The following is a 15,331-nucleotide window of genomic DNA, read 5'->3' on the forward strand; positions in this document are numbered from 1 at the left end:
AAACAAACGCGCAATATTTAAAATACTGCACTGCGATTGGTCAAAAAATACATCAGCAGATCTAGTTAAATAACCATTACCAACTGTCATACCAATATTATAAACAACATATCATTTTTAGAAAACGAGTGTAACATCTGGGACATTCGGCTGTTTCTATTTGATCCTTTTCACTTGACGCGCATGACTTTTACGTAACAAACAAATTGCTAGGAATGTTTTATATTTGTTTCTTACCCATTCCCATCGTAGGGAACACGTGATTTTCATTTTTTTTTTGTTTAGAAGTTATGACAACATTATAACAATATGACTTTTAGTCATTAGTAGATTTCATTAATATTGGTTTCAGTTTTCTATTTCATATAGAAATGAATTTGATATATAAGATATATATTTTATTGGTTATAAAAGTTCTATTTGTATTTTGTCTGACAGATATTTCATATCCCAATTTTCTATTTGTTGAATTAACAAAAAAATATTGTGATATGGGTGCAATTTTCTCAGGTATATTTATTAGTTCGATAATATTAACTCTATTTTTGGTAAGTATAAATGAATACAAATGAGGTTTTAAATTAATTCAAAATATTTTAGCTGCGTAATATGGGTACGTCAGTGATGCCATATATTTTTTTAATATCCTTTAGTTTGGCCCTACTGTTGAAAGACAACAAACACTTTTATGTGATACAGAAAAGGCTTATATCTAACAACCCCTATTTTTTATTATATATTTATTTACCAACTATTTATTTTAAAAGGATTTTGTATATGCCACTTCAAGGAGTGAAAGTATGTTTTGTGCACTCTTTCATTCTCACAGCAACTAGTAAGTATGTAGTTAATTAAAATATTTCTGATTGTCAAACTTAAACACTACTTGAACTTGAATCTTTTAATTTAAAAAAAAATACAGTTTTTAATTTAATTTAATAGTTTCTTTGCCAAATACTAAAATTCTTTTGATTTTAATCTCTAGCATACCACTACAGGATTACTGTTGAAATATTTTATTTCTCTTTTCTTATTCACAATTGTTTTATTTTTGCCAATCACTTTCATTTATCTGGCACCAAGTTGTTTAACATTTTGTTATACTGTCATACTCACTGTTAAATATTCATGTACCTTCTACCTTTCATGATCAAAGGATTTGTTTATTTGTGTAATCATGGACGTGTGGTTCCAATTTTTTTTCGTCCTCTTGTAAAATAACATTGGCAAAGTTGCAATGGCATCCATTTTTATTTTCAAAATGGCATACTTTATTTGAAATTATGTTTATTCTCATTCAAAATTTTAGTTTAAATTGAAAACGCGCAGAAAAACTTCAGCCTCTTTTTCTTTTATTTCTTTTACTTAACAAGGAAAATTAAATAAAATTTATGTCTTGTAATACAAACAATATCCAATAATAAAGTTATTATTGTGCACTCTTCTATATTTTTAATCTCGAAAATAATATCCACGTAACGATACCAAACAGAAGGTTTGTGTTTGGAAGCCTCAATCGTTTTTTGTTCAAACTTTCCAACAAAGAAATTGGCGATCACAGAACTAAGAGGTTTGTCCATTGCTTCAGTAAGATACTTATGGAAAAGGTCCACTATATCTGGAGGGAATATTTCTGATATCACATTGACTGGAACTTTAATGAAAAGTGACACAACGTTGAAACTAAACACTCCCTTCTTGGTGTTGCAATTTCTTTGTCACTGAGTATGTATATATACACACCTCTAATATAACGAATTTGGTTACTCCACTGTGGCGTTGTGAGTTATAAAAAATTGAACACAGTATATGCATAATTTTATTATTTTACATTTCTTAAATGTATAGATAGCACCATGTTACACAATTTTATTATTATGTTATGGTTTTTTATTATTTTGTCATTTTAGATGTTTTTTTTGATGGAGTCGCAATTTTCATTTGGTGGACTTTACAGGAATTTTCTAATCTTACTTTGGAATCTGGTAAGTCCTAATCTATAAGCTTAATTTAATTAATAATATACATTTACATATACATTAATAAGGATGTCCTAGAGAGAAAGATTGATATGAAAGACAGTAGGGAACAACTGTTGTATGGGTTTTCTTTAAATATTCGTTTTTTCTAATTGAAAAAACTCGAAAAAAAATCAAATAGTGTAAAACTGTTTTATGTATTAACATATTTAACATTTGTTTTCAAAATTGTATGTGAATCTTTGGACAAATTTTTTTTTCTGATAATATATACAACAATTGTAAAGTGTCACAATTGCTACAGTTCTTTACTGGGGGACGTAAAGTCGTTCCTTAGTTATCCGCGGTGTACTTGCCTCTAAGACACATATATTTTCGTATGTGTATTGTAATTTAATATGAAGTATTTCTTTTAATTTACTTAATTAATTCAATCCAACAAATTAAATGGTTTATTAATAAATACTTTAATACATGGTATTTAAATTTGCCAAAAAATTAAATAATTGTAAACGAATAAAAATTAAATTCGATAATTTTTTCATCAAAGTTCAAAGAATTACGATAAAAAAGTTTAATTTTTAACATTTTCGGACACCATACCCCAATAGTTAATTATTTAATATAAATAATTTGTTGTTGATTTCGCACTCAGATTCTGGTCGCAACTTTTTGGTAACAAAACAATTGGATATCTCTCTTCCTTTTTCATAGTTGCTCAAATCTCTTTCCAGGATTATTTTGATGAAAACAATTATTGTACAAGAAAGCGCAGCATCTTTGTTTGGCTAAATTCACATGCTGTTTAAACACCCAAATCTAACAAGCGATGAAACGAGATTGTTCGAACATAAAAATTTTGTTTAAGTCTATATATAGATTTGGATATTTCTCAAACAACTCCTAACCTAGATGCACAGACTTGATAAATAGTTTTATTATTATTCTGCACACAACTTACACTTTTATGCATTACTTTTTAATTTATTTATAATTCATAAAACATTTTTTATATTTTAGCAAGTATTCTAACTTTAATTTTGGTGAAAAATCCAGTCAATATTATGGTCGAAGCAAATGTGGGAGCTCAACGAGGAATGTTAACAAACACATTAGAATTCGAAGTACTCATAAGTACTATAAAAGGATTTGCCACTCTACATATATTGAAGTACGCAAATCAGACATGGGAGGAAATCCTACTTGACCTTTTTAAGGATGTTTGTTTTTGTAAGTTATAGCTATTCATATTATACCAGTTTGTGTCCAAATTCGTATACCTTCTGGACGTCGCAATATTATTTGTATGTATATATTTAGACGGTATGTATATTCAAGTTCAAGAGTTGGGTTCTTTTTCTGTACGTTTTAGTGTGACATTCAAGAATCCCTAACTGTTTTTTTGGAAGAATAATTTTAGATCTTTCATATTATATAAACCGACTTAAAGTATATGTTGGCATCTTGAATTTATTTCTATACATAATATTTGATAGAGGTGTGATTAAAAAAATAGTCCTAAAATCGATTGTTACTTGAAGACGCTTAAATTAAATGTAATAAGAAATTAAGTGTATTATAAAAATTACATTAAATTAAAATTTTGAAGAAATTGTCATTTTATAGTAGTTTTCAATTGAAAATTCACAAGCTGTCGAGATTTGAAAAGTATCATAATTAGCAATTTTTGGTTTTGCTATTATACAAAATGATGATGATTTGGTTTAATAATTAATTTAACGGGTATAAATGTGTTAACTTATCTATAGAAATAGTAGTTCATTGGCATTTTGGTAAATTTATTAAAGTTTCGTTCTAATATTGAACAGATTTGTTCATACAGTGTAACGCTAATTGGTACTTTACAAATGGGATTTCCGATTGCAATGTGAATTGTATTACTATCTTCTATTTGCTGTTCATTCACAGAAAGTCCGTGGACAATTAAATAGACGTAAGATAGTCCAACACATGGATTTTCATTAAAATGTTGCGTGTATTAAAAAATAGTATTCTATTTTTTTCAAGAATATTCAGATTGGGTGCATCTGTATTAGGATTTAGTTTATCTGCAAATAATGTCATAATCGAATTTTCTTATTCGTCCCAAGTCCCACCACACCACTTTTAAATTTGGTCCTTTCAAGCTAAATAAATGACGATTGTAAAAGTTTATGATATGTTACTGTTATTGCTAGTTATCTTTATTCATATAAATACTGGTGAAAGTAATGTGTACTCATACTATTCATAAATTTAAATTCTACTACAACAATGCTGTAGTTTATTTTATGTTCGTTTAGTGTCATAATTGGATACACAATTTTATATAATTAACAGTTGAATAAATTAATTGTCTTGTTATTTTCGTAAATATTTTTATAAATTTCCGATAATAGACGAGTAATCCCTAAAAATTCATTTAATTATTTAGTAGTTTTTTAACAGTTATTGCAGTTATGGGATTTAATTTAATTAGTATGTAGAGTATTATCATATTACTTGTCTATACGAAACGGATCATTTTGTATTCCTCTTAAAATATTGTTCATAACATTAAAAATAGAGGAACTATTTTAAGACCAAATGGCATTGTTACGAATTTATAATGACTTTTTTCTAGGGAGACAGCGATTTTTTATGTATCTGCCAAGAGTATGCATATTTTCGCCTTTTTGAATTGTACTCTTAAACGTATATTTTATGAAAGTAGGAAAAGATCATTTATTCAAAATAATTTTCCTTGATAACAATACAACTTCCCTATTTTTCCGGCAATTTGTGAATCTTTGACTCTTTCGAGGCAAACAAACCAGTCATCGAGCCATTTTACACATATTCGTAGTCGGTGAAGCGTCGCTCAGCCAACGCGTGTCTCATCGAAAAAAATAAATGATAATCAGATGTAGTCAAGTCTTGTGAATAGGCCGCATGAGAAAGAATTTCTCAACCAAATGTTTCAATTGCAACGGTGCGTTGTCATGCGGCAAAATGACTTTGTACTGCCATTTTTGACAGTCTGGTCTTTTTTGACGCAAAATAGATAATATCCTTCTGGTTCCTCCAATCACAAAGCCTGGAGATACCCATGATCCTCTACGCTTAGAATTCTCAAAATAGATTCACTTTTCGTCTCCAGTATCAATCCAATGAAGAAATCACTTTCTTTTGTACTAGGGGAGCAGCATCTCATAAATGGTCTTTCGGTTCTTCTGCTGCATTTCCCTCAGTTCATGTGGAACTTATTTTTTACAATCTTTTGAATCTTTCCCATAGCTTTGAAAGGTCCGGAAATGGTTTCTTGAGTCACATTTAGATGATCCGCGAGTTGTTGCGTTGGTCGGCCAACCACGTTCTTTGTTTCTAATATCAAAATCACCACTTTTGAATTTTCTACTCTTTACACTATGTTTGACTAAGAGCCTGGTCGCCGTAAGCTTCCCCAAGCATTCGATGCGATTCTGCAGCAGTTTTCTTCAAATGGTAACAAAAAACCAATGCTGACTGCATATCGCTATTTTTAGGCACAAAATTCGACATGATTAACTTTGTAAAAAGACATGTTGCGGGTATGAAATTTGAATTCTTTCAAGTTCTAAATATTCCACAGACATAACCAAAACAAAGAAACCAATTCACAGCTTAATTGAGTTTTCCTAGCGCTTCTTTCTTATTAGGTATCACCCAGATAGGGGATGAACAGGGAGATTCCAATGGTTTGATGGTCCCTTGTTTTAGAATATTCTTAAATTGGGTTTGTACTTCATGTTTGTGAATATAAGGTTTTCTTATATATATATATATATATATATATATATATATATATATATAATGAAATATTTTAAAAATATATATAATTTGGGTTTTAGGTAATTATTATTAACGAATTATTTAATATCGAAATTATTTAATATTTTCATCAAAATTGGGTGGTTTTGTATCAGTGTTAAGGAATTCTAAATTATTTTTTATCTATTATGTTTATTTTAGCATATTAGCATCATGCGCCGTACTATTGCAATTTCGGAGTACAAAAGATTTCGTAGATCTTGTGTGATCAGTGCCATGGTAAACTGACACTTCAGTCGACTGTTTGTTAAGAAGACCAAAAGAATATTCTGTAACTGGGTTAATTTCTGAGATAAACTCTACATTGGTAGGTATAAAACAATAACCCTCTAGACCCTCTAAACTAGACATGTTTGTATAGCTTGTTGTAAACAAACATTTTTCTTGTATTTTTACTTCTATTGGATGCACAGGGAAATGTTTATCTAGGTATTGATCAAGTATCTATATATTTTAAAAATAGTGTTATAACATTACCTAACAAAAATTATTTTTAAAAAATATTAAATTTTATTTTATAAGTAAGGAGCAAAGTATCGATCGCACTTACGAATTGGAATACACAGCAATTCGCATATATTACATATATACATATATCTACATTGCGACGTTTCTATGTGTGAATGTATATAATATTCTTATTTATTTTCTCTAGCTCTTATAGCCGGCTATTTGTTGGCGAAATTTATAATAATTATATACAAAATTTCCAATCGTGAATTAATTTGTGTCATGATGACAAACTTTGCCATGCCTTTGATTATACAATATTTTAACGAAATAGCATACTTAAATGGAACAATTGTGTTTTTGGTCATAGGATTTTTACTAAACAGACAAAGAAGAACTTTCTCCAGCGAGTTGACCGAAGCACACGATTATTTATTTTGCATGATAGATTTCATTTGTTGTGTATACATAATAATGGTGATTGGAATGACGTTGCCAATGTATTACAGAATAACTCATTACTCACTGCACCCAATTACTCTCAAGAACGTCTTATTGTCCTTCCTCGTTTACCCCCTTTTGACTATCAGCCGATATGTCAGTGTATTTTTTTGCTGGCCCCTTCTATATTTTTTAGGTAGGTACATAATAAACTCATTGATAGTTATTATGTTAATATGTTTGAAAACAGGCTATAAATATACATGGAGAGATATGATAGTAGTTGGATGGTCTAGCATGTCAGACCTACTTCAAATGGCACTTTTGCTAATTGTTTCTGATGTAAGAGTAGAATATTTTCGTAACTGCGATATTGTACTTATAACATATAGTATGCAATACGTATTATCAAACATTATAAATTCTTCATTGATCCCTTATGTTGTTATACTTTTAAAAGACAAAACAATGGAAGGAATAAATAAATTAAATATGCATAACTGTGGAAAGCATATTATGGAAATAAACAAATGCAAAATTGATATTGCAAAAAGAAAACAGTAAATATAAATTTATGTACATTGGCTAATTTGAGATGGAAAGTCGTCCAACATTTTATTTTATTTTAATCAATAATGGTTCAAAAGATAGAGAATAAGATGCTTGCTATAACATATTTTTTAGTCAAAAGTAATATATAGTTAAACAATAAAAAAATATTTTCATATTACTGATGAATATTTGTTTTGGGCTGACAAAAAGTGGAGCAAATAATTTGTAATTAGTATTTCAATTAATTCTACACTAATATATTGTAAAATTCCCATTACTATGAATAACTTCCAAACACTTTTTTTTCATGGAAAGCAACATTTGGTCAATAATATTTGGATCCATATTTTGCCAGGCATTCTTTTTTTATGAATCCAATTAATTTTCATCTGTCACTTTCACCAACATTTTTGGAATCAAGAAGGAAAAATATACCACGTATTATTCAACTGAAAAAGTGTCAAGTTGTAATTAACTAATCAATATCAATTATTGTACTTTTATGTTATTTTTTAAAAATATTTTAAAATATAAGAATATAAACAAAACGACTAATACAATTTAGAATACACATTAAGTTAATTAATTTTTGAAAATCAACAATTACAACGATTGAGTGCTTTTACTCAAAAGACACTCGTCTAGGCCGTGGATGATTTGATGTCTTTAACATTTTATTCTATGGTTCGCTTTATCAGAAAAAATAAATATATTTTAAAATTTTATTTCTCATATTTTTATAATAACGGCCTTAATATTTTTTTAATTTTTGACTACAAACTATATTATAGCATACTCCTGTTGGATGGTAATTTCATTATCTATTGTTCAATACAAAGAGTTTCCATTTTAAATGAGTCTCAGTTTATGTAGGATTAAATCAATTTAAAACTTTAGGAATCCTGGTCCTGTAAATTGGGAAGTAGTAGAAAAATGGATAGAATTTAATAGCTCACCAAAAAAAAAAGATGCTGTGAATGACGAGGAAGGTAACACGGCAAAGCCTAAGTCCACGTACAGTTATGAACTTCTACTGAGGTACGGTATGTTTTTAATGAAATCTATGAGTATTAAATTTTAAACAAAAATTATTAATTATTATATAAATATATTGAATATTCATCACCAGACTTAAATCAAGACGACGAAGCATTTTGGCATTCATACGATTTTTATATATTAACTAACGCCATCGACCTAATAATTTTAATGACACTATTGTACGTAATTGTTTATTATTATATCGTAATACCGTGATATTTAACGTTAATTAACGTAGATTAACGTTTTCGAGAGAGTGCTTTCAAGTAACATACATCACTACGTTTTCATAAAGACAAAATGATGTTTTTTAATAGTTCCTCATCTGATGAGTTGAAGTATGAACTAGAAGACTGTTTTATTATCATTACGCTATAGTAAAAACGAAGGTGAAATAGAGTGTAAAAAAGGAGTCAAGGTATCTTCTCATTATTCAATGAAGGAATTAGATTAGGTGCATATTGGAAGTGGATCTCAAATGTAATTTTGAGTATTTAGAGAGAAGACTGGATAGTAAAAATAATTTACGAACCATACGCTTGCACACATCCAGTACACGACAGAGCTACTCCCTGAGGTGGAAACATTTTAAGAGAAACGAATGGCAGCGCTACAAACATGGCAGCGCTACAATAACGAAATGACTCAGTACTGATTGACGGCAACATTTGATGCCATTATGGCTACTTGGATCATGCTCTAAAAATATTTAACAATATTTTATATAAAATATATTGTCGCAATCAATTTAGAACAAAGATTATTAAGGAATATTGTATTTCTCTTTAACAGGATAAGACGTATTGAGAGACCAAAGAATTTTAGTGAAGTGAAAAAGATGATACTGAAAGAATGTATAAAGTTACATTGGTGCAATCCAAATTTTATTGTAAACTTAAGATGTCTACTGACTTTTACAGCTACAAAATGAGATATAACAAAATTAGACAGAAAAAAAGAGAAAATTGATTCGTATATAACAGAGGTGACCAACCTGTGACTCGTGAGCCACCTTTTCATTCCAGAATTATCAAGAGAAGTAAAATAAATGAGTTTAATTTTTAATATTTAAATTCACTACATATATTTTGTACTTTTATTTAAGTTTTGAATAAATATAATTTCTGCAAATTTTTTAATATCTTTCTTGCATATCTTTTAAATACGTATTTAATTGCGGCAAATTTCAAACTCTGAAAATGACACGGACTATCAAGAAGCTTGGCCACCCCTGGTATATAATATAAACAATTTAAGTTTTAAAATAAAATAAATTTTTATTTTGTATAAATTCAGTATTTTTCTCTGTGATATAATAATCGTAATTATTAATTATGATTCGTTGTATAATAAGAATTAAATGTGATTTTGCCATAATTTTAGATATTCAAGATTACGAGTTCTAAATGCTCTGGAAATGTCATACCGTCAACAATACGAAAAAGGATTGTGTACTCCGCCAGTTTTTATTACACTACAGAATTTCGTCAACAATACAAGAAACATGTCAAAATCTCAAATGATAAAAGTCGAAAATATCCTTAATCTTTTTGAAAAAAAGGTAAAATTATAATAGGAAACACAAATAGAGGTCTTCGAGGGTTTTCTTTTCATTTTTTTATTATAGAATAGAGATGATAATTAACTGAATAAATAACATAAAAGAGTTAACATCATTAAAAGTAAATGCATATACAGTATTGGCAGAAAGTAGAGCATCTTTTTTAAAATTCGAATAATTTTTGTCCTGCTTATTATATTAAAAATTAACTTCCCTTTATAATTTTTACAATTGCGTAGTTAAACGATAAAGAAATAAATAGTTTAATTTTACTGATGATTATTTGTTATGGGGTGGCAAAAAGTAGAATAACTTATGCTATTATTTAAGTTTTATTACTACAAAAAATTTGGAATTAGTATACTAATTAAATCTATACTAATATATAATACACTAAATATAAATTCCAAAAACTTTCAAGCACATTTTTTTCATGGAAAGCAACGGATGGTCAATAATATTTGAATCCATATGTTGCCAGGGCTCCTGCAAAACCGCCAATAAATCTTGCTGATTACTATTCTCTTTGTGTCTTATTTTTTCGTTCACTATCTCCCATAACAAATTCAACTCTGACTCGCCTGTTCTTCTCTGATAGTAGTGTTGGTATTCTCGCACGAAGACCCCCTTTTAGTAATCTATCTCTTACGGTTCTTAGAGAAACATTAATTCCAAGTTGTGGCTCAAGTAGACCTTTTATTTTGCTGGAAGACAGGAAAGAATCTGTTTTGAAGAAGGATGAAATTTGTTTATCCTGAAATGTATTTTTTTTTCTTGGTCTTCCAGTTTTATTTTTTCCTTTCACATCACCAAATCTAAAAAATTGTTGTAAAGCACGAATTAAAATCAAGTGATATTGACTTTTCTCCCATCGGATTGAAAGAACGATACGATCCATGATTTTAATTCGGAAACTAATTTCTTTCCACGAGGCACTAACTCAGTTTTCTTTGGTGTATACTGTAAAATTAAACCTTATTGTGGATTTTGTAGAGATTAGTGATATTTAGACAAAAGTTGCTCTAATTTTTGTCAACCGAATATTTAGTTTTTTGATTCAATATGTTTGTGTACAGTGTGTTCATACTTGGTATAAATTATATTAGAATGCATATACAGGGCGGTAGCAATTTATATATTTTTAAAGTTGCTCTCCTTTTTGCCAGTACTGTATATATACAGAACTGGAAAATTTTTAATTACATATAGGGTAATAATAAAAGAAAAATAAACAAAGCAATGTAATCTTCCAGTACTATATATTTGATTTAATTTAATGTTTTTTAGCATATTATCAGAAGATTGTTATTACATCTATTCGATTTACTTGATATGGATAGAAAATTACGTAAGCCAAAAAATCTTTGGAGAGCCTTTTTTTACACAGTCAAGAGATCATGTACATTTAAATTTATTTGCATGGTTGTGGACATTTATTTATTTCTTTATCTTATATTTAGAGTCTCTCATTTTTTTGAGATTTTACTAACATCAATTATTCTTGGAACGATTGATATTTTCTTAAGTTTTACGGCTTCAAGTAGACACGGGTATATGGATGCGATAAAAAGGAACCTTATGTGAGAATTTAATAGTACATAATCTGTAAATAGATCTGACTATAATATAATTTTCAGGTCATTTACACTGTATAACATTATTGTTTGGATCATATCTATATTAAAACTGACATTGGATATATGCAACAATAGAATTCTTTCTACTTTTCTTAGAATATTGTTATTAATAATTATAATTATTAGACTTTGTGGAAATACTTTTAGAATTGTGTTCGCAAGTTTTCCTAAATTTGAAGATTTTGTACGATATAAAATACATGACAACTTAATGTACCTCTACATACTGGGACAGGTTTCAATTAGACTGATGCATTAAAATATGTTATATAATTCTCAGTTTCAGACTTACATTAAAGGAAATGATGATGCAATACGTTCTGTTGAAAATTTTCTTGTTAAAGATGCTAGAATCGAAAGATCACTAATTAAAACTTTAAATAGATATAAACAAGAAGTTATGGAAAAAATGGCCTTATTAGTCAAACATCATCCTTGGGTCTTAGTAACAGTGAAAACTAAATATGCTATGTATAGAACGTTGCAAAACACGAAGAGAAATATTGATGAAATGAAGGATACTGGAAGAGTTGATGAATCGGAATATTTAAAATTAATGAATTCGTATGAAGATCAACTGCTGTTCTTAAATAAATTTGAGAAACGAATTTATCCACAAACGGCGGAAGAAATATTTAGTAAAGTGCCTTGGATAAACATTTTGGATTCTAATACTAAAAATTATTTATTGAAAAATGTTGAGACTCAATTCTATCTACCACTGGATGTTATATACTCTGAAGGAGATAAGCCCATTGGAGTTTACATTATTGCTTTAGGTAAATTTTGATATTATAATGTGTATTGTATTGTATTTAAGGAAAATGCCAATGATTTTTAAATATGAATTAATTATAGAGTGTTTTGCTGATAAGGAAGTTCCAATATTTTAATAACATCATCTCGACCTACAATACAATTCCTCAAATCATACAATTTAACACACCACTGTCGTTATTTAGCTCTGGCAATGGTTAAATTCTTCTGTTGTTAGATTTTTTTGCGTCGATTGAAGATCTGTTCGACAGATACACGCATGTATAAGAAAGGCTCTATAACATTATTTCTTTCCTTGGTAGTTGAAACTACTGCATGTGTAAACTAAGAATATCTTAGATTCACGTATAATACCTTTTTGCCTATGATTGATTATTAATTGAGTCTATCACATTTTCTTTATATTATTTTACATGATAGAGAAGGCTTGGAATTCTTTGGGTTTCTTCGGCATCCACATTTCCATCTTATCGAAGTAGCAGCTATAATTAAGTTAGTCGTTTGGGTATTTGAACGGTAATTATTTGCCTAGTTTTGGTAATTTTTGTTATTTCTTCCAGTGACGTTTGTTCGATGTTTGAATTAAATATTTAAAAAAATATGGTAAATTTTGACAACCTTGCACCTTAATCCGTTAGATTTTTTCTTATGGAGGTATCTAAAACAATTGATCTATGCCATACCGGTACAACTTGCATAACCGGAGGCGATTTAAAGTTTTGAGTGCTAATATACAAATATAAAATTAAAAAAAATTAAAAAAAAAACCTACCTTTTGAATAAATAGGAGTTAATGTACGAAATTTTTCTCCTATACTAATGTTTTGTTTACCAGGATTTTTTCCGCTCTCTGTTAATTCATCATATAAAATAAAATTTTGTGTTAATTTTGTAATATTTTAATATTTTATGACTGCTTGTTTCATAATTTATGTATTTTAGGTAATGCTCGAGTTACATATACTCCCAACTCAGAAGTTTTAGAAGCTTTAAATGTACATGGAGAGTTACCAGTTGTAGAATTAACACCAAATATGAATTTCAAAATGAATTCCGAGCACGTTATTATGAAAGATTTTTCGTTTGGGGAGATGGGTGTTCTAACTGGGCGACATTATAACTCAAGAGTAATGGTAGAAACTCCGTGTATGTGCTATCTCTTACCTTTAGGATGTTTTCATACAATTTTTGAGAACAATTCGAGTCCCTATAATAAGTATAACATTTTTTAAGCCTAATTTTTAAGTGTCTCATAATAATTTTTAGCATGGAAGCTGCTATGTGGAAACATGCGACAACTATGATTGCTTATCAATTACTAATGGAGAGTCGAGCATTTACATCAACTAAAGAAGAAATATTTGAATTAGTTGATAGAGCTTTTATTCCCAATTTAAAAGATTACAAAATTTTTGTAGTGCATAGTGATATAGAAGAACTTTTGTTAATTGAAGGGATAATATTAGATATCCCACGGAATAAAATGTATATCGCTCCTTGTTGCATTCCTAGGTATATTATTTATATATGCATGATATTTAATCGTATCTATTAAAAATATATAAAAAATCTTTAAGAAATGTAGAAAAAATTGCTTTATCCAAAAGTCATCTTTTGAGGCATGTTTCTAATATTTTCACCAAAATGATGATTATACCTGCTAGAGATATAAAACAAGCAGATCTTATGAAATCTGAAGAACGGATTTCAGAAATTTGGAGTAGAACTTCTGGAAGGTATTTTTGATAATTACTTTAAAAATTTATTAATGTCCTCTCTGATTCTCTAGATATTTATATCAAAGTTTAACCAATATTATTGAGTCACCACAGGAAGATATAGACATAAATGATTTAGAAGTACAAGTAAAAGAAGATGTTGACGTAAGTAAATTGTGTACTAAATATTTAAATACTCTGTATTAACATGTAAATTTCAGGAATACAATTTGCCTGGTACCAAACGTACACCTTGGAAACTTAGAAAGAGTAAATATTATAGAGATATGAGACTTTCCAAGATTCAGGGAAAATATAAATATGAGGAAAATTAGACAGACATTATTTTACAAAGCTTGAATAAAAGTGAATAAATTTTAAAAATAAATTATCTTGTTTAAAAATTAATTTTCAATACACATTCAAATGGTAATTCAAGTCATGTTATTATTTTACTTTATAAAGTAAAATATAATAAATGAGCTTACCAATAAATTAAGAATGTAATTACCAGAAGAATAAGAATAATACATTGTTTTTAGAAACACCACGGGAATATAAGCTGTAATGTAAAATATTTTAATTAATGAGTGTAATCATCAAATTAGAAGAAAGAATAAACTAAAAAACAATCTCTCTAATTCTCTAGATATTTATATCAAAGTTTAACCAATATTACTGAGTCACCACAGGAAGATATAAATGATAGATAAATGATAGATAAATGATGTAATAGAAGATGTTGATGTAAGTAAACTGTTAAGCAAATATTTAAATATTCTTCATTAACATTCAATTTGTTTAGGGATGCGATTTGCCTGGTACCAAACGTATGCCTTGGAAATTCAGAAAGAATAAATATTATAGAGATATGAGAGTACCCAGGACACATAAAAGAATAGAAACATTGTATGACGTAAAGTAGACAGACATTTTTTTATAAAGATTGTGTAAAAGTTTAGAAATTATTTATAAGTTATCTTGTTTAAAAATAAATATTCAATATAGTTTCAAATGACAATTCAAACTACGTTTTACTACCATTTTAAAATAATAATGAATGATAGTTCGATAGTTTACTTTAATCCCATTTCCCACAATCTATATTCACATGTAGTTACTGTTAGAATGTGGACTAAATTCCGCAATGGACTTTATTCCTGTTGTTTGGATACGAAATAAAGGTGATAGACAATATCAATTATTATTTTCTTTATAAATAATGTAACAAATTCTTTCCAAAAATGGTATGTTCAGCAACATCAAATGATTTCAACAACAAGAACTGTGAACCCACTCAAATTGAACTACTCGAAAACATTTCCG

At 28.4% G+C, this 15,331-nt stretch overlaps 1 protein-coding gene across 4 annotated transcripts; it reads left to right on the top strand.

Annotated features, from left to right (window-relative positions):
- Positions 1 to 377: 377 nt before the first annotated feature.
- Positions 378 to 14,634, top strand: LOC126265828 (sodium/hydrogen exchanger 10-like). 4 transcript variants are annotated; one of them, XM_049968660.1, is made up of 16 exons: positions 378 to 548; positions 601 to 835; positions 1,911 to 1,985; positions 3,000 to 3,209; positions 6,484 to 6,915; positions 6,970 to 7,061; positions 8,169 to 8,309; positions 9,696 to 9,873; positions 11,161 to 11,453; positions 11,511 to 11,745; positions 11,797 to 12,289; positions 13,230 to 13,503; positions 13,554 to 13,799; positions 13,865 to 14,023; positions 14,077 to 14,170; positions 14,227 to 14,634. In XM_049968660.1, coding segments are annotated over exons 6-16 (2,229 nt in total). In that variant the 5' UTR covers positions 378 to 548; positions 601 to 835; positions 1,911 to 1,985; positions 3,000 to 3,209; positions 6,484 to 6,915; positions 6,970 to 7,059; the 3' UTR covers positions 14,341 to 14,634. The 4 variants fall into 4 exon arrangements, 3 of the variants coding, with proteins under 3 accessions (XP_049824617.1, XP_049824618.1, XP_049824616.1); XM_049968659.1 differs by lacking the exons at positions 378 to 548; positions 601 to 835; positions 1,911 to 1,985; ... (1 more) ...; positions 6,484 to 6,915; positions 6,970 to 7,061 and adding an exon at positions 7,094 to 7,279; XR_007548285.1 differs by lacking the exons at positions 9,696 to 9,873; positions 11,161 to 11,453; positions 11,511 to 11,745; ... (4 more) ...; positions 14,077 to 14,170; positions 14,227 to 14,634 and adding an exon at positions 8,630 to 9,383.
- The last annotated feature ends 697 nt before the right edge of the window (positions 14,635 to 15,331 follow it).

This window comes from Aethina tumida, chromosome 6, assembly GCF_024364675.1.
Source record: "Aethina tumida isolate Nest 87 chromosome 6, icAetTumi1.1, whole genome shotgun sequence".
In the NCBI taxonomy this organism is placed as follows: Eukaryota; Metazoa; Arthropoda; class Insecta; order Coleoptera; family Nitidulidae; genus Aethina; species Aethina tumida.